The sequence below is a fragment of the Sinocyclocheilus anshuiensis genome, unplaced genomic scaffold (assembly GCF_001515605.1).
Source record: "Sinocyclocheilus anshuiensis isolate Anshui unplaced genomic scaffold, SAMN03320099.WGS_v1.1 scaffold834, whole genome shotgun sequence".
Lineage (NCBI taxonomy): Eukaryota > Metazoa > Chordata > Actinopteri > Cypriniformes > Cyprinidae > Sinocyclocheilus > Sinocyclocheilus anshuiensis.
In genome coordinates, this window is record NW_015540885.1 from 78142 (window position 1) to 102429 (window position 24288).

Sequence of the window (24288 nt, forward strand, 5' to 3'; positions counted from 1 at the left end):
ACGTGAGAGCTTGTGCGATCTCGCTGGTTTTATTTTTCTATAAAGCAAAGCTGCATTTCTTGACTCATTCTCTCAGACAAGACCTTGGAATAATAAAAGCGTGAAAGGGCAACTTACATGAGTCTTAAACTGAAACCTCACAATGCTTGGAAAATGGTCAGAGAAAAACAAAAGGGGTAATTTCATAGAGAATCAATATATTTGTCTTTTCGACACCAATGGATAATGGACCCCAGATCTGCTGGGTGTATGCTGTGGTTTATTGCCGTCTGTAGATTGTATTATTTTCCACCCAGAATTCTTGGGTGATATGGGTAATGCTGTGACCTAATTCAGATGGGGAACCACCCACAGGAAATCCCCCTGAATGCTGCTGAGGTAATCAGGGTCTCACAGACCTACCAACAGTTCTGATTTGTGGGTCATCGGAGTTGTGCAATATGACGCTGCAGTGTGAACCCTCTTAGTTTCAGTGACCCAGAACAACACCTCTCGGAAATGTTGCATTGTATCGTGTGTCAGAAAAAAAAACAGTTTCCTTTGAGTTTGGGTTACCTTGGGAACTGCTCTTTCCACAACTACCTCTCCACACCACACACAGGAAAACACACTCGCAAAAAATACGCTCATCAAAAGACAGGGAAGCTGTCACAGGAAACGGCATGTTTAATGCAGCGAACACATTTACATGAGAAACTTTTCCTGTGCAGGAACATGATTGATCGTGGTTCAACAAAAACACAAGGTAGCTACAATATTGCAATTCACATAAAATCTACCGCATTATTTTGTTCACTAAGCAGGGTAAAGACCTTTGAAGAGCATGCAAGAAAACTGTGCTGCAGGATATAGAAGTTGATGTTTTGGCACTTGAACCTGAAATCTGTGACTGAGTCAAAATCACCAGTTCTTTCGCCATAATTTACAACATGGGTGCCATTCGTGTCTCTCATATACATATTTGTAAAATGACTTTAACGATGAAGATGCTAAATTTTTACTTTGTGTTAGTTAAGGCAATTTTCTAAACACATCAGAACAAATCCAGGAACTTAATTTTCAAAACATTTTCTCTTTCTTTTTTTTGATGTAGACACATTTGAATCTACATTTGAATCTACATTTGAATCACCCATTTCACGAAATGTCTCTTCCATTACTTCAGGATTAAATCTGCTGAATAGAGTACAACTGTGCCTGCCGACTTTTTCTGCCGCATTGGTTCCAGAATAATTTTTCCCACTCATTTTCCACATACAAATTTTAAAAAAGATGAAATAATGCAAAATGATGGCTTTAAAAAAAGCATATGCAACTGATTAAAGGGATAGTTCACCCAAAAATGAAAATTTGATGTTTATCTGCTTACCCCCAGGACATCCAAGATGTAGGTGACTTTGTTTCTTCAGTAGAACACAAACAAAGATTTTTAACTCAAACCGTTGCAGTCTGTCAGTCATATAATGTCAGTGGATGGGAATCACGGCTTTGAGAGTAAAAAAAAACATACACAAACAAAACCAAATTAAACCCTGCGGCTCGTAACGATACATTGATGTGTAAAGACACGAAACGATCGGTCTGTGCAAGAAACTGAACAGCATTTATATCGTTTTTTACCTCTGATGCACTGCAATGTCCGAACTGTCCTGAGCGCGTCCTCGACAGCCGGTGTCATGAGAAATCGAGTCCCCCCTCGAAATCTGGTCCGCTTAGGACCAAGGCGGTAGCTGTTTTAAATGCCTGATCAAAAGTCAACACTTATGTTACTATTTCGCTGTGAATATATGTATGGTAAGTGCAAATGCGTGGTGTATAAGCTAACCTAGCAGGCTAATCGGGTAGCTGTATGCTATGCTAGTACGTGAGCTAACCAAAAAAACCCAAAAAAAACAATAAAAACGAGAAATGTTTGATTTCACAACCTATAGCTTTGGATACTAGCGTATGAAACATGTAATTTAAAATACATTAATGGTCATTATAATGAAGTTCAAACGACATAAATCAAAGTGCGATTTTGCAGGAATTGTAATCAGGCGCTAAAAATAATAGCCATTAAAAGTTCGTTGAGCCAATGGGATCACTCGGGGTCCTAAGCGGACCCGATTTCGAGGGGGGACTCGATTTCTCATGACACCGGTGCCTGATGCATCTTCTTCTTCTTCTTGCTTTACGGCAGATCGCAGACTTATAAGTGCATTACCGCCACCTATCTCTAAAGTGGAACATTGACACTCCTAACTGAGATTGTAGATAGAGTGTCAATGGTCCATTTTTGCGACAAAAACCATCATGCAGCCAATAATTGCTATATAGTATATATTGCTTTTCCGGAGTATACTGTATGAGCGCAGGTCAAGTAGGACGTTAATGCAAACACAGACTGTCTGCTAAAACAAACAAATTATTATAAGTAATTATCAATTAACTGGCATCTGGTTCAGTACCTGTTTGCATCCAGTTTAGGCTGAGGCCTCTTCACTGTTCGTCTTTTTGCCACTGGCACTTCTGCTAGTTTTGACACTTCTCCTTCCTCCTCACCTAAACATGTAGCATGGGAACAGCTCACATTACTATAGCATCAATTGGACAAAGATTCCTAAAGATTTTGAGCACTTATAGCATAGGAGCACCATGAAAGACAGACCCTCTCCATTGCCAAAAGGATCCTCCTCGATGTCTCCTTGACCAGGCGATGGAGGAGGAGGGAGAGGAGGGAACCTCTCATCCTCTATGTGCTCATAATCTGGAATGTCAAACGCGTCATTTTCTAACGGATCGAGCATGGTGCACGGGATCCTGTAGAGAGATAGGAGCATATGCTCAATTCTACAACACAATAATTATACTTTCAGTGGCGTTCAAGTAAATTATTGGCTTCAATGACTTCAATGTTAAAAAAAAATCTTATTTTTGCAGTATGTTTAAATAGACGGCCGAGTATGCGTTGCACGCTATATTCATCCAAACAATGTCACGGACTCATTTATGAAAATAATGAAGTTTATGGGTTTAAAAAATAGTCTGAAAAGTACATAAACTGTACAAAACAATGGTACATGATTTAATTATCGGAACTAATCCTTATATTAGCACACCTAGCGCACATACAATCATAGAACTAAACAGATTAATGTAAACGTAACGTTAAAGGAGAGCTGTTTGTTACTGTCACAGCATTTTGGCGCCAGACAACGTCAATCCGCACATCGCCCTCGGTTTCGCCCATGTCTGGATATCAAGCCCAACCGATGTCACCGTCATTTCAGTGCGGTCCACCGAACTTACTGAATAAATGCTGTCAAAGGACGAAACTTCAACACCGACCGCAGCACAAGATCATCAACACGGACCACAGCCAAAGTTTCTGCCGCCGGCCGTGGCTTCTTCTTCTTCTTCTTCTTCTTTGGAATTTTTGGCGTATTCCGCACCGTAGGCACATACCGCCACCAACTGTTTATATACATACATGGATGATAGTCCCGTCTCTATTCATTTCTGCTTGATTTACGGCGGATCGCAGACTTATAAGTGCATTACCGCCACCTATCTCTAAAATGGACCATTGACACTCCTAATTGAGATTGTAGATAGAGTGTCAGTGGTCCATTTGAGAGATAGGTGGCGACAATGCACTTATAAGTCTACGAGCCGCCGTAAAGCAAGAAGAAGACGCGTCACACGCTGGCTGTCGAGGACGCACTCAGGCCGCGCTCAGGACAGTTCAGACATTGCAGTGCATCAGAGGTAAAAAACGATATAAATACTGTTCAGTTTCTTGCACAGACCGATCGTTTCTTGTCTTTACACATCAGTGTATCGTCACGAGCCGCAGGGTTTAATTTGGTTTTGTTTGTGTATGTTTTTTTTACTCTCAAAGTACTCTTTTTTTTACTTCCAATATAAGACTGACAGACTGCAAGAGTTTGAGTTAAAAATCTTCGTTTGTGTTCTACTGAAGAAACAAAGTCTCCTATATCTTGGATGCCCTGGGGGTAAGCAGATAAACATCAAATTTTAATTTTTGGGTGAACTATCCCTTTAACAACCTCGTAGCTCAAAGTAGGTCTGCCATTAACAGTTTATAAGTTATTGTTAAAATATAAAAATCATTTCTCCATGGAGAAAATGGATGGGATTTTTACTTCAGGAACCCGACTGTTGCACTCTATTTCACATACATAGAGGCAGCCTTTTTAAATACATGCAGATTTAGCAGAAACCTTTACAGCATTCAGGAAGCTAATGATCTGTATGATGGTTGGGTTTTTCACTGTCCATCCCTATGGTGGATGAGTTCAGAATTCCTCTAGTCCTTTACCTCATTATAAATTAGCCTCTGGATTTTGTGAACGCACATCATTTAGCCTGTGAATTGTACTCATGGGATCCATAAATGTTCTCACAGCAGACTGAAATCTTGATTCATTGTTTTGATTTCTTTTCTCTGTGACTACGTGTCAGTCGATTTAGTGTCAGAGCAAAAATAACTGCACAAACTAAAAAAACAAGTTTTTGTTTCAGTTCAAAGGACACTAGGTAGAGCTCACCACCTTCATTAATTAAAGGGACACTTCACCCAAAAATCATTATTTAATCACAAAACAACATTGGGATCAATCTATCACTCAGGATCAAAACGACAAAGTATTTACACATCAAGCAGCTCATATGCTTGCTGGTAATTGCCATTGCACTGTTTGACGATCTCCTCCAGCATATCTCGCTCATAGTATGGAAACCTATTCTGGAGTTTGATCAGGGTCCACATATGGTCATGATCTACAAGGAAAAACACAAACAAATTGTTAATGTACAGTAGTTTAACTAATATCTCCATAGCTGAATCACTCTACGTTAGCATTTCCATGCACAAAATGCGAGCGTGAGGCTGCCAAAAAATTATGAGCAACATGGTCACTTGTTCCTAGAGACTTCGGATGCTGAATCTCTCACACACATCCTTCTAATAATGTGCAGCTATGCAGCGCTGCAGCGCAAGATTGACCTCCCTGCTGGTTCATCTGGTTCATGGAGCAGGACAGACAGGGTGGGAGAACTCGGCTCCACCGCAGTGCTTCTGCCAGCCTGTTCCGCAAACAACTGCATCTTGATCCCACACAAACCACACACTAATGGACAAAACTAGCACTATGGCAGACAGATGTCCCATACACACAGATCCCAAGAATGCCGGATAGATAGGAAGGCCGTCATTGGACATAAAAGCCAACAGAAAATAAATTAAATTAGGCAAGTGGAGAAAGGAGCAGAATACTCATGACAGTAATTGAAAGAGAAAGAAGCATTCATTCAAGGTGTACATTTTATTGGTAAGCTATATGTATTTCTAGGGCCTCGAACCAACAACCTTGACATTGCTAGCACTATGCTTTAGCAGTTGAGCTACAGAAACATAATTGAAGGTGAAGTGGGTATTTTTTATCATAGTTTAATATCGCCAACTGTATAAGTAATTCATTGGTAGGTTGATTTTTGGGTAGAGCTGTTCGGAAAATAGAAGTCATTATTTTAGCAGTTACATTCAGTGATATTAGTGGGGCAGAAATGACTCACTTCACCTTTAAGAATATACAGTTTGAATCTACATTAGAGGCAGTGGTCAATTTTGAGATTTTGGGCTATTTTGCTTTGATAACTTGACTTCCATCAGGCTAATAGAAAGAAAACATACAAAATAGACATTTGATCATTTATTATTTGACGATCTGTTTGCATCTGTGGATTTCAATTACAATACATATCTTTAAAGGCTGTTTTCTCAAAAAAAAAAAAAAATTCTAGCCAGAAATCTCCACTTCAGTAGCACTTAAATGCACTTTCCAGTTTTATTTCCATCTATATTCTGAAGGTTTTTGTAGAGGGGTTTGTTCAGATTTAATTTGCATGATATATATTTGACATTTAATGCCTAAAAACATGGTGAAAATTTCTTTTTTTCTGACTGTTGATAGTATTTTCTGATTTATGGAGTAATAAAAAGAGGTATCCAAAATCCCCTTTGTAAACACCTTTGGCTTTAATATGTCAACAACATGAAACAATGATTTTGAACCTGGCTTTATCCAATATTCACATTTCTGTTATGAAAATATATGCAAATAATTGCATATAAAATTAGACAATGCCTCATTGCATATTTAAACAGTGGATTTCAGAAAACTTGTAAAAGAAAACAATTGTTTTAATTTACTGTTATTATTCAAATGGGGAAAGTATGGTGATATCTTTTAGTTAATGTTTACTCTATTCACCTGTAGTGTCTTGCGTTAAACATAGAAAGCATCTAATAACTCATCATTCAGCCTGTTAACTGTACTTATGGTGTTCATGTTCTGAAGCATTATAAGCCAGGGCAGGTCCGTGAGTAAGAAGAACCGCAGCCAGACGAAAGGTCATTCTGAGACTCTCTTGGTTCTGAGACAAACACATCTAATGTTTCTGGTAATCAGAGACAGAGGTGTGAGTTTGAGAATCGGAGGACCTGGCTGACCCCAAACCTCAACCTTTGGTCCTTGCGGTGATTCAGATGTAAGTGATGCTGAGCACACAAACATAATGTGTCATCAGGCATCTGAGAAGATATGCAGACTGTTTCAACGTGAATGGCACATTAGTCTCACACCATCACACAGATGGGAAATCTGGCCGTAACAGCCACACCTCTTGGCAAAAAAAAGGTGAAGATCTCCACATATGGAGCTAGATTCAGGCTGAATCGGACCATAAGTCATTTGCAAATCCCAGTAAGGAGGCTAAAGCAATATGTATGAATCATACAATTCCATGACTGTTTGTCAGAATAGAATAAGCAATAGTTCTCCATTCCCGGATAGGAAGTAAATTTAGTATAAGATTGTTTTTTTTTTTTTTTTTGGTTTTAAAATGATCAGTCCATCAAAGGAGAAATTATTTACTCACTGTTATGTTGTTCTGAACCTGTAACGCTGTTATTTTTTCAGTGGAACACAGATGAAGTTTTAAATCTTCACGTAGCTCTTTTTCTTTTAACACTCCAAAAAGGACACTATAAAAGTTCAATAAACTCTCTCAAATGAAATCAGATAGTTTGATTGTGAGAACCAATGACATTTTTATGATGCTATTGAAGTCCAACCTGTACCATAATACACTGTTAAGAAAAAATGTGCAAAAGGGGGATACAACAGCTTGTCACTGGGGCAGTACCATTGAAGGGGTATCTTTGTACATTATTTACCTCTAAAATTAGCATGTTAGTACCTTAGAGTAGTAATACATACCTTTAACGGTGCATTTACGGTGCACTGGTGCTTAAGGACATAAGTCCTTTTTAGAGTGTGACAGACATGCTGTATGAATGCTGTCTTTTTATGATTCTCCCTGTGTGTTCTGCAGAAAAAATAAAAGCGCACGGGTTTACAGCGACATGAGGGTAAGTAAATACTGACTGATTTTCATTTTTGGATGGACTATTTCTTTAACCCACACTACAGCAGGGCAAGTCTGAAGACAGAATGGCACATTTCCAAGTAATGACAATGCAGCCATACTGGATCTCGAAGAGCTAACCAATGTTTTTGCAGCAGTTGCTTCATACATACAATTGATGAATCTGTTGTCAGACATGCATGCCAATAATTCAAGCTTCTCTCAGGCTAAATGAGTTTACTTTACAGCAGGCAATTTGGACCTCAAAACAATCTAGAGTAAAAACACATCAACCATGCAGCTTGCCGCTAATGAGTTTGTCGTTTACAGATTCATTTACATTAACCTCTCATGCAGGCACTTTGTATATTACAGTGGGATCTAAAAGCATCACGTGTCTGGAGTGCCGGGACATTTTTATTTACACAATGTGCTATGCCGTCCAGCACCGGGGGTGTGAGATCTGTTTAATATCGCACACAAGCGGAGGCTTTGAGACTCGAGAAGTCAACGCAATGGAGACGTTTCCAGAGGTGCTGTGAAATGAAACAGACCTAAACACACACAGTGCCATGGAAGATGCATATAAATCTAGTTTAAGACTCACCATCCTCCTCTGCACTGTCTGTGTGGACCTGTGATGGGTTGGGTACTGTGGATAGGGCTGTATCCTGTGGTTTGTCATTATCATCGTCATCATCCAGACAGATATTACTGCTTTCAGGGGTTTGGGTCACGGGTTTAGGCACCCTACCTGAATTACTCGCCTCCAGACGGTCTAGGAAGGCCATGTTCACCCTGAAGAGAGTAATCCATAATCAGAACGGTTCACAACTTGTTCTGAGCAATGAAGTACTCCTACTTGATTAGTACAGAGGTGTTCAGATGTCTGAGACCACATTGAAATTCCAAATCTTTCTAATTTAGAACTGTACAACACATTTTAGGATTTCGATACATTTAAAATAAAGAACTGTTTTGCACTGTTTCTAGGGTTCTAACCTTGTGAAAAAGAAATATGCTTAAATGTATTGAATGTGCACTTGAAGTGTGCTTACAATCTTAAAGTATATTAAAAATACTAACAGATAAAAACCTAATAAAAGACCACTTAAGTGTACTAAAAGAGTTTCCTAACACACTTTGTAATCATTTCAAATTTAACATTTTACTTTACAGTACATTTTACCTCATTATGTTTTAATAATCTTTTGTCATGCTTTAAAGTACACTTATTTTGATATGTTGACTAACATGCTAAACACATGTAAAGTAATTATAATTTTAACTGTAGTGTGTTATTCAATATGCTACATTTAAAGAGAACATTTGAAATGTTAATTACAAATATGCAGTTACAAATATATGTTTATAAATACATGACATACAAGTTCAACAGAAATTACACTGAAGTATATTTAGTTAAATGTTTGTCAGTACATTCAGCAGTACACTTTAACCAAATTTCAAAGACAATAGAATGATGAAATTATATATAAACATGTACTTAAGTCCTACTTAAGTGGTCAGAAAGCACATTAACATTCAGCTAATTGCATACATTTAAACTATAATACTTTTTCATGTAATTGCAATTAACAATTAAGTGTCCAAAACATTACGTTCTTACATTACACAAGTGTATTCTATTAAAGTATGCTATTTCTGCAATAAGTACTTTTTCACTAAAGTGTACTTCTTTACTTCTTTTTCACAAGGGTATATACAAGTTCGAAATGGGGATCATACATGACAGGTTAATGATGTTTTTTTTCCCTTTCTTTCTTTCTTTTGGCATCATTTTAACACACAATGCTCCTCTGAATCATCTCAAATCATGCTGGAGAACCTGATTATCAGGTTTTACACAAGCTTGTGGAGTTCACACAGTCATTGTGGAGTCATTAAAGCAACCAAAATACTAAGGGATTCTGAAATTCATGCTATTTTTTCCAATTGAACTTTTCATTCAAATTGCAATGTTGACAATATAATTTGTAATGAAAAAATGGCATCAAATTAGAAAAATGCATAATATAAGCATTTTTACTAGTGATCTCAGACTCCTTTATTAATTCTGACAGTCATGGCTTTTTTAGCGGTCTGTCATGATTAGGCGCCATACCGCCGTTGGTCAGCCCCAGTCCGTCTCTTCCTGTCCTCCTCCTGTTGTTTTTGTTGTTCCTCCAAACTTTCTGCCTGGAAATATTAAGTTAATGAAAATTTCATCTCCAACAGAAATGTATCCTCTACTTATGTAAAGGCATTCAAGGTCTGTAGCTATAACAATTTAATTGCATATTTGCATGAATAAACAACAATATCAACATGATAGGTCAGGCTGACCTTTTGTCTTCGATGCATATCAGTGAATTAAGTCCATGTTTGACCGACATAGAGGCATTCAAAGCCACAGAAATACCACTATACAGCCAGCTGGAAAACACCTATGGTACTCCATCCATGACTACCTTCTATAACTGAGAACATGCTAATCAATAGCACATGCTAGGCAGAGTTAGTTCTTTTTCTTGGCAAAGCCCAGACATTTAGCTATGGTGTTCCTGCGAACCAAAAGTGGAGGTGATGTTCGTAAGTTCAGTCCATCTGTTTCACTTCCTCTGTTCTTTACCTTTCTCCTCTGCTCCTCTTTCTTCTTAAGCAAGTCAGCATTCTCCTCTTCTTTTCTGGCTTCCCTGTACTCATGACATTTAGCCTGTCAAGAAATAGTGGTCACACAATGAAATGTAGGAATGAGCCCTTTTTTTTGACTATGCTGGGTTTCTTGAATGCCCTGAAAAATACATGATTAAACATGTTTCTTAAGGTGTGATCACATTTGTCGTCGCTCCGAGAAATTTTGTGTGCGAAATCCAGTTATTCTAATAGGAATCTGCACGACTGGGAGTTTCACGTGAGGGCAAAAAACTTCCACAAGTTTTGCTCCTTTTCAAGTTGGTCACATTAATTCGCCACATTGAGAAACAAAAACCTGCTTGGTTTGGAAGTGACTTCTGTGTGAGTGGTGCTTCTTACATCTCTACACTATTGAAAAGAGACAGTGGACCTTTTTTGCTCATGAAATTTCACTGCAATTTCACTAATGTGGCCTCACCTTTAGTCGCTGTTCACAAACGATGAATTTTTGTGTTCAAAAACATAAGGGAATAGAATGCTTGCATCTCAAGGTGCATTTTTAAAAGTTTAGCCATTTTGAACTTGACACTCTGTATTAAAAATGCAATTCTCACGGTGCAAGTGACACTTAGACATTTAAAAATACCTTGAAGCATGGCCAAATATGCTCATTTATATGTGTGTGGAACGATCCTGATCAAATTTGGCCATGCTTCAAGGTATTTTACCTTTAATTTATTTTCAATAATTTTTTTAGAGTGTACTACACATAAAAATGTCTCTAATCTGACTGGTTGGCTTTATGAACCATTTAAGAGCAAGGACACTGGGGAGTCCAGTGGAAAATATTAAGAAGGCAATTAAGAATTAAAACAAAGGGTGGTAAACTTGAAGAAGAACCAGTCAATGGATTTGACAAAATTTGCAAGTTTAAAGACATCAGGGGCAGTTATAAGCAAGTAAAATAGTTATCAACATCCAGAACTTTAAGATTTATAAAGTTCTGAACAACAGCTTAATACTATCAGGGATGTGATTATTCCATATTTATACGGTTTTCCTTTTTTTATGACCTGAAGTTTGACCTATGTGAATTGTTTAAATCTGAGGGGAAAAAAGACTGCATTTTCAAATCCATTTAAAATATATGTATTTCATGAATCAGTGCACCAAATACTACGAAAAACAGCAAACCGATACTCACTGATAATTAGACGATAATTGGCTGCTTAGCATGCCACTGTGTTCAGTTACACGTGAGCAGCTCATGATCTACTGTTTTCAGTGTCTCAGAGCAAAATGGTTCACAGTAAATGCTGCTCTATATACAGTTTAATAATAATAATAATACTTTTATTTATTTTACAGTATAATAGTATTATTGCAATAATAATAATATATTTCTTATTTAATTTTTAAATATTAGGGTGTACAGTAGTGCTTTAAATATGAAATTTCTCTTAGAGGGTTTTACTGTCTAACAACTAAACAGAGCAGACAAATCCACACTGGATCCCAGCCTTTGTCCATACAGTACGACCCCTGAGGGCAAGCCCATCACATATTTCAGTGCAAAACTGAGTGTCAGCTGTGATGTTTCTCTAAGATTCTCATGGCCCTGTTCAGAAAGACTCTTTAAGGAGAGGCGAACAGAGAGCCTGGAAGCTGAAGAGATCCTTTGTGTGTTTGGTCAGACGGCCCGGGGAAAGCAGGCAGGGGCTGCTCTGTTTGAAATGGCCAGAGAGTAAGGGGAATAGGTGGGACGACCTGGGCCTGGCATCCTGGGAAGCCAATACAAAGGATCCTTTGCACAAACAGAGGATATGGAGGAGATTAATCTGTCTTGTGGAAGCATCACTGAAAGCATAACAATTCTCAGTGGCCACAAAACCACATCAAGAACCCGTCTTTCCACAAACACTTTGATCGGCGGGCTTACGACATTTAGGTTGGATCATTTCATTACTTGGCCTGGAGGTTGTCCAGCCACTTAAGTCAATAATAATGTTGCATGTGTTGTGTAGGATGGCCCTACAGTCCTAATGCACGATTTGTCTATTAGAGGGATTTTCCCCATTAGTCATCCAGAGAGAAGTCCTCGAAAGTCTCAAACAGGGAACAATTGCAGACCAGTTTTGAAAGCCGCACAACAAAACATTCTTTGCTTGACACGAGACAATTCCGATTTTTAACAGTGCTGTCAGATGCCACTTTTAGTGGTTTGACATAAGCTGCAGCCCTTAAACCTCTCATGGTCAGCCCCGCCCTCAATCCCCACCAGTCATGGTCAGAAATTAACCAGGGCTCAGGGCAAATTGCCACTAAATGTGTCAAAAAAAAATCCCTGCAGCAAACTCCTCTATTTGACATGTTACCTAACATTTGATATATTTCATTACGTGAAATTGTAGGCCTCTGTCAGTGATGACACTGCAGTCACTTTTGTCACTACAAAACAATAAATGTGTTGTAATATATGACATTGCTTTGCAATGAAAAAATATTCTCAATTTGAATATTGAATATATTTGCCATGACATACAGTATATTTATACCTGTACCAGATCTAGACAGGTGGAGCTGGGGAGGAAGTAGGAAAACGATATCTCAAAGTCATTGTAAGCTGCTAATAGACTGGCATGCTGCAGATGATGTATATATGCAATATGAATTAATGATGTACTAAGGGAACCTTAGTACTTGACCAAAAGTGACAGTATATAACAGTTATAATGTTACAAAAGATTCCTATTGCAAATAAATGCTGTTCTTTTGAACTTTTAATTAAAAGAATCCTAAAAAAAGAAGAAAAAAATTGCATGGTTTCCACAAAAATATTCAGCAGCACTGTTTTCAACTTTGATAATAGTAAGAAATGTCACAGGATCATGTGACACTGAAGACTGGAGTAATGATGCTGAAAATTCAGCTTTGCATCACAGGAATAAATTACAATTTAAAATACATTAACATGCAAAACTGTTATTTTAGCTTGTAATAATATTTCACAATATTACTGTTTTAAAAGCAGCCTTGGTGAGCATATGAGACTTCTTTCAAAAGCATTAAAAATCTTGTTATGATGTCCTGATTTCAATTATTTTGCTAATTTGCGTTTGATTTGACTTTATATAATAGGGACTTACACTGAACAAAATTATAAACGCAACACTTTTGTTTTTGCCCCCATTTTTCATGAGCTGAACTCAAAGATATCCCAGTTGAGAATTAGGGATTAAATATTACCCCCTAATGAAACGAAATTCTGCTGCCTCCAGCATGGTTGAGATTTTCATGCTTTTAATGATTCTTCAAGCAGAACGTTTTAGAAAAGGTTGGCCAAAAAAAAATAAAAAATACAGGCACAGCATGATCTATATCTCATTGTTTGGTGACCACAAGAGCATTCTGAAGCATACCGAACCTGCTTAAAATTCAAGTGAAATCATGTGGGTTAGATGTAATTAACGTCTCTAAACACATCCTGTCAGCCTGCTTATGTCACAGGTTCAGACACTGGCTCCTTTCCAGGTACTTTCAATAAAACCATACAGGTTATTCCACCCCAGTCTCTCTTTTTGTTGCATTCTCACCGACCCCTCTCTGCCTTTTGTGAGACATGCTCACTGTGAACTCTGGGAAGTCCCCTGAACTCCGCTTGCCTCACCATTCAGAAGCAACACTTGCGTCTTTGCGCTGGCTGACCGTAAAAATGGAAGTCTGCATGTTTACAACTGAGGAAGCTCTATGATGGACTCAGTCAGCGATCTCCGGTGTGAGGCTAATGAGGAGATAATTGGAGGGGACCAAGCTCTGCAGCAGGCTGACTCATTGCTGCAGTCCAACATGCCATGTCAATGAAAGCTCCCGAGTGAGGGCTGTTTGCTTTGAAAACATGTATCAAAGAGAGATCAATTGGTGTGAATTATTCCAGTGCCTTGGGCTGTAACCCCAGTGCCACAGCTATGCACAAGAGGCTTGAACTCAGGCCTATGGAGCACGCAGTGCATTTTTGGCCTCTGTCTTACCCAGGATGATGCTGGTATGGAATTCCCTGCTGCCATAGAAACAGTAGTGCTGGACCTCTCAATTCTTTGAAGAAAATCCTCAGCTTTCCTGCAGGAGGAAGAAACATAATTGTGATTACAGGGATAGTTCATTCAAAAAATGACAATTCTGTCATCATTTACTCAGCCTTATGTTGTTCCAAACCCATATGATTTTCTTTCTCCCAGAAATTACAAAAAAAAAAAACACACCGAACTGTGTGTAAGTTGTTTGAGCAATTTAAGTTCCTTTTTACTGACTATCTTGGCTGCTCTCAAATCTCATTCGTGTGTTTAAAACAATGAAATTAATTAAAAAAATCATTTTATACAGGCATCAGTATCAGTATGCTATACTGGCCTTCATTCATAGATTCAATTAACAAATATTTAAAATATCTTATATTTAAAATAATGCTGTTTCCACGTTTTCCACATGAATTTGAATATTCAGTGTGAACATATATTTCTGATATAAAATTTTAATGTTAGGTGTAATTAATCATGATTATTTACAGAAAATTGTGTGATTAGTTAATTTTTGTAATAATATATAAATATATATTTTATAGATAATAAAATGTTAATTGAATAATATATATATTTTATGACTATGCATAATGACATCTTTTATAATATGAATAAAAAGCTCTAGAACTCAAATATGGTTCTTCTGTGTTTTGTAACCAATCGCAATTTGCCAAAATGAATATGCACATATTTAAATTGTATGATTTGGATTTAAAAAGGGAACAATTTTAATTAACAAAAACTTAGTGATCGTTTCACTTTAGAAAACTTAGAATATAGTACAGAATTTTTTTATGGACTACAATTATAATGGTTTTATGATTATTTATTTATTTACTTTTTGCCAAATTGGAACTTAATCTCAAGTCACATTTTGCTATCACTGTATTATAAAGAACAGCATGAGAATCAAATTTCTTCTTTTGTATGTGACTTTGGTGGAGGAAATAAAGCTAAATGGGTTTGTGATGATACAATGGTAAATGATGACAGAAGCTTCCCAGCAGCATCTTGTAGGATTCCTTGCAATGGTTTTGAATAATCTCTTCACAGGCTCTAAACAAAAGGCAGAGATTTCACTGAACTTGGGCCAAGGATAAACCTGTGCATTCAGGTTTATTGTTTTTGGATAATGGCCAATAGTGCAGTTTAACATCCTACTTCCTCCTTTAAACAAAGCACACCTTAAAGGAACACTCCACTATTTTTGAAAATAGGCTCATTTTCTAACTCCCCTAGAGTTAAACAGTTGAGTTTTACCGTTTTCGAATCCATTCAGCCGGAGTGTTCCTTTAAATCTGGCAAGGTCTAGGAAAAATGTTGACGTACCTTTGCTTGTCGTGTTGGTACAGCTTCTGTCTCTGTTCATCGTCTTGCTTTTTCCTCATCTCTAGTTTATTGGCCTGCAATGCATTAAACAGGATATGTGCACTTTAGATGTTAAAATACTTTATTCTCTTTCAGCTTAATATGCAAATGAACTACATTATAAGTAAGCCATTTGTAGATTGAGTCCTCCAAAAAGTGTAAACATTGTGGCTCTGTGGCACTATAGCAACATTACTCAGTTTGTTTAAGCAGTCTGACCAGGCAGACAGTGGGAAACCTGTTTGAATACAATCAATCAGTATTTTTACAATTTTATTTAGCTAGTGCCACAGATGTTTCCATATTCATTGATTTTATTGAGCTTTCCAAACACATGCATGTATATTTTTCTATTACCAGGGAGAGTATTTTATTATTATTATTATTATTATTCTACACGTATTAAACTTATTCCTGCCATTTTCTCATTCTTCAGCTAATGGCATCTCTAAAGCACCATGTCATTTGCAGTGTAATGATCATTTGGCATTTATAACCCATTATAACTAAACTGCACATTTTCTCTTTACATTCAATGTCATTTGGACATTTGCCATCAATAAATATATATGGTGACACTTTAGTGTAGGGACCAAATCTCACTATTAACTAGTTGCTTATTAGCATGCATATTACTAGCATATAGGCTGTTTATTAATGCTTATAAAGCACATATTCTGCATGTCCATATTCTACATCCCTTAATCCTACCCAATACCTAAACTTAACAACTACCTTACTAACTATTAATAATTAGATTAAATAATTATAATTTTATTGAGGCAAAAGTCATAGTTAGTAGGTAGTTAATAGTAAGAATTGATCCTAAAAATAAAGTGTAACCATATAAAGGTATAGAAATATAAAAATACAGTGTTGTCCATCTGAGACCACTAGTGAAAGTTTAGCATTTTTCTAATTTAATACAACATTTTTCATTAAACTGATTAAATTGTTTGATTACTGAACTTTAAATAGTGCAGACTCTTTATATTGTAATTACTTATTTTAATATTTTAATATTTACTTTATTTTGTTTAATTATATTTATATTATGTCCCAACATTTTTAGCAGAATGTTAATTTTTGCATTTAACTTTTCCATTTTTGAACCACATATTTTCATAGTGTTGTCATTCTTTTGTCATTCCCAGATTGCACTTTGTTAGATGCTGACTGCAGTTCACTGGCTCTGTATTTGTACTCTACACAATGACAATAAAGTTAAATCTAATCTAATTAAAAACCTTTTTTTCAACTGTTTTTCATTTCCAGTATTACAGTATTCCAAGCTTATCTACAATCCCGAGATCCCTAAAGTAAACCATGATTACACTATGAGAACTGCCAAACAATGACTGGAGTGTGTTTTAGCAAATGAACTGTGGTTGCTCAAATAATTAGACTCATCAATCACGTAAAGCTCATGCAGCAGCAACATTGAAGACTGAAGTCTGATATAGTATTTAATTGCAAAGAATATGATAACTTGGATGTTGCCTGCAGTGACATCTGGAGTTATAAAGTCTGAATTACAAAGGCAACATAAAAAAAGCACTGAATCCAAACACAAGCAAGATGACCAAACGAAGTTTGGCAGATATATGAGAGTAACACAATGCCCTGCAGAAATGCTATAAAAAGTCAAATGTAAACAATTTCTTGGGCTGTACCTTCTCTCGTTGCATGGCCTTCATCTTCTCATTCTCCTCCTCCTCTGCCTGTCTCGTCTTTTTATCCATTTCCTCTTTTCGAAGCTGTAGAGATATGCAAATGCACTGTAAGTATGCAACATACCACAAGTATTTGAGAAAGGAATCAGAAATTTTAAACAGGTACTCCTAAACCTTTTTTCTCAGCTTTGAATGGCGTGATTCGTCCTGCTGTCTCTGTCTGACTTCTGCCAGTGATACTGCACCACCTGTGAGAGTGAATACATTAGCGACTTTTGATGTTTCGTTCATTTGCTTTGTGTCTTTTTTTCTTTCAGATCAGGACTTCCATATATTTCATCTCCACATTACCTAGTCTCTCTGGAGCCAGTTGAATGGGACCAGGGCGATTCTCCTCTTTCCATCTCCTCAGATTCTCCTCTTCTTCCTGTGCAACTGCAGAAAGAGAAAGAAATGCATTTCATTTCTACACACAAATGGGATAGTGTGACAATGGCTGAAGCTCAGGACTGGCAACTGGAAGTTTGCAAAGTGCACGCTAATAAATGACTACTTAATACACACAGTTTTTAAGACAGACATACATTAAAGGCTGGAATGCACTACACAGCTTTTGTCCAGTTTTTTCCCCCACAGATTTCCACCCCAAAAGTCTGAGTTAGTCTGCAGATTTTGGGAATGCGGAGTTGACAGATTTCACGGAGTGTATGGTTAAAGTAGGGGAGCCCAATACTGTTCCTGGAGATCTACCTACCAGCAGAGTTCAGTTCCAACCCAGATCAAACACACCTGTCTGTAATTTTTAAGTGCTCCCGAATATCTTAATTAGCTGGTTAAATTGTGTTTGATCAGGGTTGGAGCTGAACTTTGTAGGAAGGTACTGTAGATCTTCAGGAACAGGATTGGGCACCACTCGATTAAAGGAATAGTTCACGCAAGAAGAAAATTAGCTAAAATGTTCTCACCCTCAGGCCATCCAAGATGTAGAGTTTGTTTCTTCATCAGAACAGATTTGGTGAAATTTAGCATTACATCACTTGCTCACCAGAGGATCCTCTGCAGTGAATGGGTGCCGTCAGAATGAGAGTCCAAGCAGCTGATAAAAACATCACAATAATCCACACCACTCCAATTAATCAGTTAACATCTTGTCCAGAGAAACGCTGCATGTTTGTAAGAAACAAATCCATCATTAAGAGGTTTTAAGTTGAGTTGCTTCTGGTCAAAATATGAGTCCATGATAATCTATAATAACACTTCCTCTAGTGAAAAAGTCCATCCCCTGTTGTCCTCTCAAATCAAAATCCACCGACATATTTGCTTAGAACTATTTTGGACTGTTTTAACGTTATTAACGGTGCTTGATCTGTGCATATTTCTCTCCCGATTCAGACAAAATGACTTTTTCACTGGAGAAAATACTATGGATAGAGGACTCATATTTTAGCTGGAAGCAGCAGTTTAAAGTTATAAACCACTTAATGATGAATTTGTTTATTACAAACACGCAGCTTTTGCAACATCAAGACGTTAACTGATGGACTGGAGTGGCGTGGATTACTTGTGGATTATTGTGATGTTTTTATCAGCTGTTTGGATTCTCATTCTGACGGCACCCATTCACTGCAGAGGATCCATTGGTGAGCAAGTGATGTAATGCTACATTTCTCCAAATCGGTTCTGATGAAGAAACAAACTCATCTACATCTTGGATGGCCTGAGGGTGAGTAAATGTTAAGCAAACTATAATTTTTGGATTAAATCTATCTGTCTGTCTAACACTTTCCATTGCAAAAAAAAAAATGTTTTATAGTAAAAAGGTTGTTTTGATTTTTAAAATGTACTTCACACACTAAGCATGGTTCTTTTAAGAACTGTTGACCGAAAGGCTCTTAAGGGAACCCAAAACGGTTCTTCTACTGCATCGCCGCAAGCCCCCCTTTTGGAACCTTTATTTATAAGAGTGTGTATGCTGGGCACAGACTATGATTTTTTAGCTTTACACTGTGATTCCATCCAGTCAGAGGAGATCAAACATGTTTGATATTTTAAGCTAATTTTAGATCACATTTTGTTTTCATTCATCACGCTTCCCCTTGCAATGATGCACATGTTTCTGTGTGAGTTTGCTGTCTTTAGAACAAACTCAGTCATTTATAGTGTATTATGCTGCGTTTTCTCTGTAACAATTTACAAAGTTAGCATGATGTCTAGTGTTTTAAAGCCGTGCAGTGTATTCAGGCCTTAAGATACAACAACAACAACAAAACAAATCTATCTTCTCTTGCAGACACAAATAAACATGCTGGAATTGCACTTGATTGTAACAATTAGAGAAACATCTGGATCACATGAAGATGGAAAATACAACAACAGTCGTGTCATGACTTACTCCTCTGCAGATTGCTCCGTCTTGATTCATTTGGTGGTATCTTGGCATATCCATCAGCACTGTGGGCAAATGGCATGCATTAGGTACACTTGTTTTCAAGCTCATCCTCCATCCATGTTGTGAACTTATCAGTCTCATATGCCAGCAATGTCTCAAAACCAAGGTGGGGCACAAGTCATCTTTTCTTACGTAAAGTCACAATTTTTCACAAACAACTCTGGGGAACTTCCCTCCATCCCAATCATATTTGATGGTGACACAATACCCCCCCCTCCCCCCAAGTAATGCAGCTGTAAGAAGCCATTACAGTAGAAAAACAAAACAAAAAAACATTGGTGATAATAACTGAATAAACAAACCAATGACATTGGTTAAAATTGGTTATAATTGGAATTCCCCTTACAAAAACATGCAACCATTCCAGCAAAAATATCATATTATGACAGTTATTATTTGCAATTATGAGTAATCATTGTTACTACAAGACTTTGATAAACAATCCTGTCATCAAAAAATAAGTTTAAATGACAAAAAGCTTCTCACATCATTAAAAAATATCACATATTCATTTACTATGACTTTGCATTATAACAAAGAACTATACTATTTGAACAATTATGGCTGCATTGCCTGATCATTTGTCGATTTTATTTACATAGTTGATGTTTGTTTAGTAAAGTTTTGTCATGTGATAGCACCATATGTTTACTCCTTTACTAAAAATGACAAGTTAGTTAATACATGATATTTTACAATGTACAAAATGTAAATAAAGATAAACATTTAGATAGAACTTAAGAAATTATAGATGTACTCAGGGCTGGACTGGGACAAAAAATCGGCCCTGGCATTTTTTGGTCCAGGCGGCCCATCACCACTTCGATATATATATATATATGCACACTACCAGTCAAAAGTTTTTGAACAGTAAGATTTTGAATTCTCTTCTGCTTTACTTGATCCAAAATACAGCAAAAGCAGTAATATAGTGAAATATTTTTACTATTTAAAATAACTGTTTCTATTTGAATATATTTCAATATATTGATTCCTGCGATTGCAAAGCTGAATTTTTAGCATCATTACTCCAGTCACATGATCCTTCAGAAATCATTCAAATATTCTGATTTGCTGCTCAAAAAACATTTATTATTATTATTATTATGTTGAAAACAGCAGAGTAGAATATTTCGGGTTTCTTTGATTAATAGAAAGTTCAGAAGAACAGCATTTATCTGAAATATAATTTTTTTTGTAAAATTATAAATGTCTTTATCGTCACTTTTGATCAATTTAAAGCATCCTTGCTAAATAAAAGTATTAATTTCTATCATTTCCCAAAAAAATAAAATAAAAAATAAAATAAAAATACTGACTCCAAGCTTTTGAATGGTATATGTATAATGTTACAAAAGCTTTTTATTTCATATGAATGCTGATCTTTGGATCTTTCTATTGGATCTTTCTTACTATTCAAAACATGTTGACTGGTAGTGTGTGTATGTATGTAGCCTATGTATCACACTCATATCACATCTTGTTTTGGATAAGAATAAAACGTCAGGTCCGACAATATCCTGTCTTTTTTTATTTAAATCTAGCTTTATTCGCATTGGCCCATGGAAACCTCTATGAACACAGCTGACTTGACTTTTTAAGCTTATCCTGCTTTCATAAACAAATGTTGCTGGCTTGGTCTCTATTGTATAAACATAACTTTTCTCCCCATAGGTACCTAATTTGGAACAATTACAATATATTATATAAAAATAAATCATTATTTTTTTGTAAATTGGTTTTCAGCAGGCATAATACGAGTTAGTCAATTATTAAATAAAAAACAAGGGTTTACTAATATCCCTTCAAATAAAACCAAAGCTTGAGAAAGAAATTCTAATTTATGTTAAGATGATTTTGTATTTACATAATAAGAAAGCAATTAAGACTGTCTCCATTTGTAAGACCTTTAATATATTTACATATTGTTTAGGCCACCCCCCTGGCTGTATGTGTATTTTGTATGCATATATATATTTTTTTATGTTTTGTTTGTGTTTTATGTTTTCATGTGTATTATTGTAGTCCTAACTGTACTTTGACTGTGTTTATTGAAGTTTAATAAAAAAAATAAATAAAAAAAAACAGTTGACTTGACTTGGCTAAAAAATCGCGTGGGACGAATTTACGTTTTATTAAAAAGTGTTTACGCATTCTACACTCATGGCGCGCAGCCGCGCACACACATCAGGATAGGTTAGATGCCTGCCTCCTGCGAGTCCCTATCAAGCACTTTTCCAATTCAACTACTCTCTTCTTCTCCTCCTGCCTGGCTCTTAGGCCCGCATCACTCACTGCAGAGCAAGCCTGTTCTTGATAAATCTGCTGTGAAAACGTGGGAAAAGCCGACGAGGAAGAAGTTGGGGTGAAGCGATCTTTATATCGGCGGAGCAAAATACTTCATTGCTCCGTCATTAGCACATTGTGATTGGATGTTTACGCTGTCAATACAGGAGACAATCCAATGGGCCACTGGCTGCTCGCTGTCCCTGCGTGATGGTCCTTGGCAAACAAAACAAAAAAACATTCTGTCGGCCCCTTAAGTGCGTCGGCCCACCGTGAAAATGCCCGGTATGCCCGATTACCAATCCAGCCCTGGATGTACTTAATATACAATACATTTAAATAAGTGTTATATTATAGGCTATAAACAGTTGGTATGATGGCAGACATGTTCAAGTTTAGTCAAGACATTTACTCAAAAAACTGCCTGACCTGTTTTTATTTTATATATGTGTGGAAACCTCCTATAGGCCTATGTACTGTCCACCAGAGGATTGTTGTGTTTATTTATTTGTTTGTTTTGTTTTTAATGATATTTTACAATTTATTTATCGGATTGTGTTTTTTTTTTTTAAATATGTTTTAATGTTGTTATTTACTATCCCTACGTAATGATTCGAAGAGAGAGAGAAAATGTGAGCGTGACAGTAATTCCGGAAGTTGCCATGGTAAATAATCCTTTCGGAAGTTTCGCTTCTCCAGAATGTTTCGACAGAAACGAAAGTGAAACTAAAGTATCTGCTGGTCTATAAACCGAGAAGGAACTACATAAATAAATACACGATTTGATCACCAAAATGACCGATCGCTAGCTCAGACACATCGAAATAACGATAGGCTACATCTGAATAATGTTAAAGCGTAAAAAATGTAAAGAGAAACAATGTTTATACATTTAAATGTAAACTATTTATTTCTATAATATCCTATTATTTTATAAATATATATAATATTAGGCTATAGCAAACGTAAACACCTTGCACGAGAGTCAAATTCATGATATTGTACTGTTGTACTTACTATGTTGGCTGATTCTGAGGGTTTGAAGTACTAGGTGAGTTATTCTCACAATAATATTCATTCGTTTGCTCGCTGTCCGTCATATTGCTCCTTTGATTTACTGGATTTCCTCTATATGCCCCGCGTCCTCCGGAATTATGATTTAGATGTGTAGATCGATCCATGCTATAGTATATTCTGTCGCGTGATTCCTGACCTTCACACGCAGCAGAACAGCTGATCACTGGCAGCGAGTGGCAGCGAGTTGGTAATGGCATTAATGGCAAGTCTCTCTCTCTCTCTGGGATTCCCCGCTAAACACCAGTATTCATATGCCACATAGTGCGTGAAAGCTTTTTAAATACATGATAAATAAATATAATGCTTGGCAGTTACAGCTTGTTTTGGAAGTTTAGGGCACATGAAACTGGGGTCTGAGAAACGCGTTGCTCTGTTTTAGAATCGCGAGACCCCGCAGCAGCTCGAAGTGTGTCCCTCTGGTGCTTCCGTAGCTGTTGTTTCTGTCATCAGCAGCCGCAGTATGGCGGGCTCCAGTGGGGTGATGGACGGGGGCTTCATGAAACATGCCGAATATACACCGAAATCCAGCGGGCAGAATGAGACAGATATTGACAAACGCCTTGTGAGTAAATGTCGCGCTGGAGAGTCCGGAGCATTTACACTGTTTTATTTTGACCTGGCTCATCCAGTATTGACCTTGCTGCTCACATCTGAAACTCAAGCAAGAGAATATTATTGCCACCTACTGTAAATTGATGCATTAACAAAAATTTCCCATTGATGATTGACTATGTGTTGTGACATGGGAAATGATTATGAAGGGCTTATTAATCATTGTGACGCTTACAGTTCATTCTCACAGTTTTTTTCAGTTTTTATACATTAGCCATTGATACTATATATATATATATATATATATATACATACATACAGTACTGCAAAAGTCTTAGGCCATTAGTATTTTCACCAAAAAATAAATAAATATTTTTAAGCCAGTTATTTCTATCTTTTGCTGTAGTGTGTCAGTAGGAAATATCAGTTTACATTCCCAAACATTCCTTTTGTCATTAATTGTAATAATCCAGTGTAGGGCTGTGTATCACCGGCAAAGTCACGATACGATATATATCATGATACAGATGCCACGGTACGATACATATCACGATACAGGACTGCGCTGAATTTCACCAAAGCAGAATTTAGTAAAACAGCTGTTTATTAAACACTGCTTACTATAGTGCCATTTCTAACTACTGGCAGAGCAGGCAGTTGACCTCTGCATTATGAAGGGCCTCCATAACTGTACCACAGTACAATATAGGTAATGGCATATGTTTCATGTTTACAT

The 24288-nt window shown here is 36.9% G+C and overlaps 2 protein-coding genes and 1 long non-coding RNA gene across 5 annotated transcripts in view; 1 reads left to right on the forward strand and 2 right to left on the reverse strand.

Annotated features, from left to right (window-relative positions):
- Positions 1-2441: 2441 nt before the first annotated feature.
- On the reverse strand, positions 2442-3423 carry LOC107688675 (TIMELESS-interacting protein-like). The gene is made up of 3 exons (XM_016486398.1): positions 3292-3423; positions 2651-2802; positions 2442-2544 (listed from the first exon to the last, which is right to left on the reverse strand). The coding sequence occupies exons 2-3, from the start codon at positions 2787-2789 to the stop codon at positions 2444-2446; spliced, it is 240 nt and encodes a 79-aa protein (XP_016341884.1). The 5' UTR covers positions 2790-2802; positions 3292-3423; the 3' UTR covers positions 2442-2443.
- A 574-nt stretch (positions 3424-3997) lies between these two features.
- LOC107688645 (epithelial-stromal interaction protein 1-like) lies at positions 3998-23278 on the reverse strand. Of its 3 annotated transcripts, none has more exons than XM_016486358.1 (11): positions 22941-23278; positions 19581-19639; positions 17540-17623; positions 17363-17436; positions 17189-17272; positions 15477-15550; positions 14100-14187; positions 10067-10150; positions 9560-9633; positions 8042-8232; positions 3998-4785 (listed from the first exon to the last, which is right to left on the reverse strand). In XM_016486358.1, the coding sequence occupies exons 1-11, from the start codon at positions 23195-23197 to the stop codon at positions 4655-4657; spliced, it is 1200 nt and encodes a 399-aa protein (XP_016341844.1). In that variant the 5' UTR covers positions 23198-23278; the 3' UTR covers positions 3998-4654. The 3 variants fall into 3 exon arrangements, with proteins under 3 accessions (XP_016341844.1, XP_016341846.1, XP_016341845.1); XM_016486359.1 differs by lacking the exon at positions 3998-4785 and adding an exon at positions 7176-7395; XM_016486360.1 differs by lacking the exon at positions 10067-10150.
- Positions 23279-23451: 173 nt separating this feature from the next.
- LOC107688646 (uncharacterized) overlaps positions 23452-24288 on the forward strand; it is a 24177-nt gene continuing 23340 nt past the window's right edge. Inside the window, exon 1 of the long non-coding RNA XR_001634251.1 lies at positions 23452-23562. This is a non-coding gene — a long non-coding RNA (uncharacterized LOC107688646). The remainder of the gene's footprint in view (positions 23563-24288) is intronic.

Excerpts from the sequence above, each read along its gene's own strand:
- LOC107688675 (XM_016486398.1), bottom strand. The coding sequence starts at position 2,789 with ATGCTCGATCCGTTAGAAAATGACGCGTTTGACATTCCAGATTATGAG. Across the intron at positions 2,545-2,650 it reads TCCTTTTGGCAATGGAGAGG|GTGAGGAGGAAGGAGAAGTG; the intron begins GTCTGTCTTTCA and ends CTACATGTTTAG.
- LOC107688645 (XM_016486358.1), bottom strand. The coding sequence starts at position 23,197 with ATGCCATTACCAACTCGCTGCCACTCGCTGCCAGTGATCAGCTGTTCT. Across the intron at positions 15,551-17,188 it reads AGGCCATGCAACGAGAGAAG|GCCAATAAACTAGAGATGAG; the intron begins GTACAGCCCAAG and ends AATGCATTGCAG. Across the intron at positions 14,188-15,476 it reads TACCAACACGACAAGCAAAG|GAAAGCTGAGGATTTTCTTC; the intron begins GTACGTCAACAT and ends TTCCTCCTGCAG.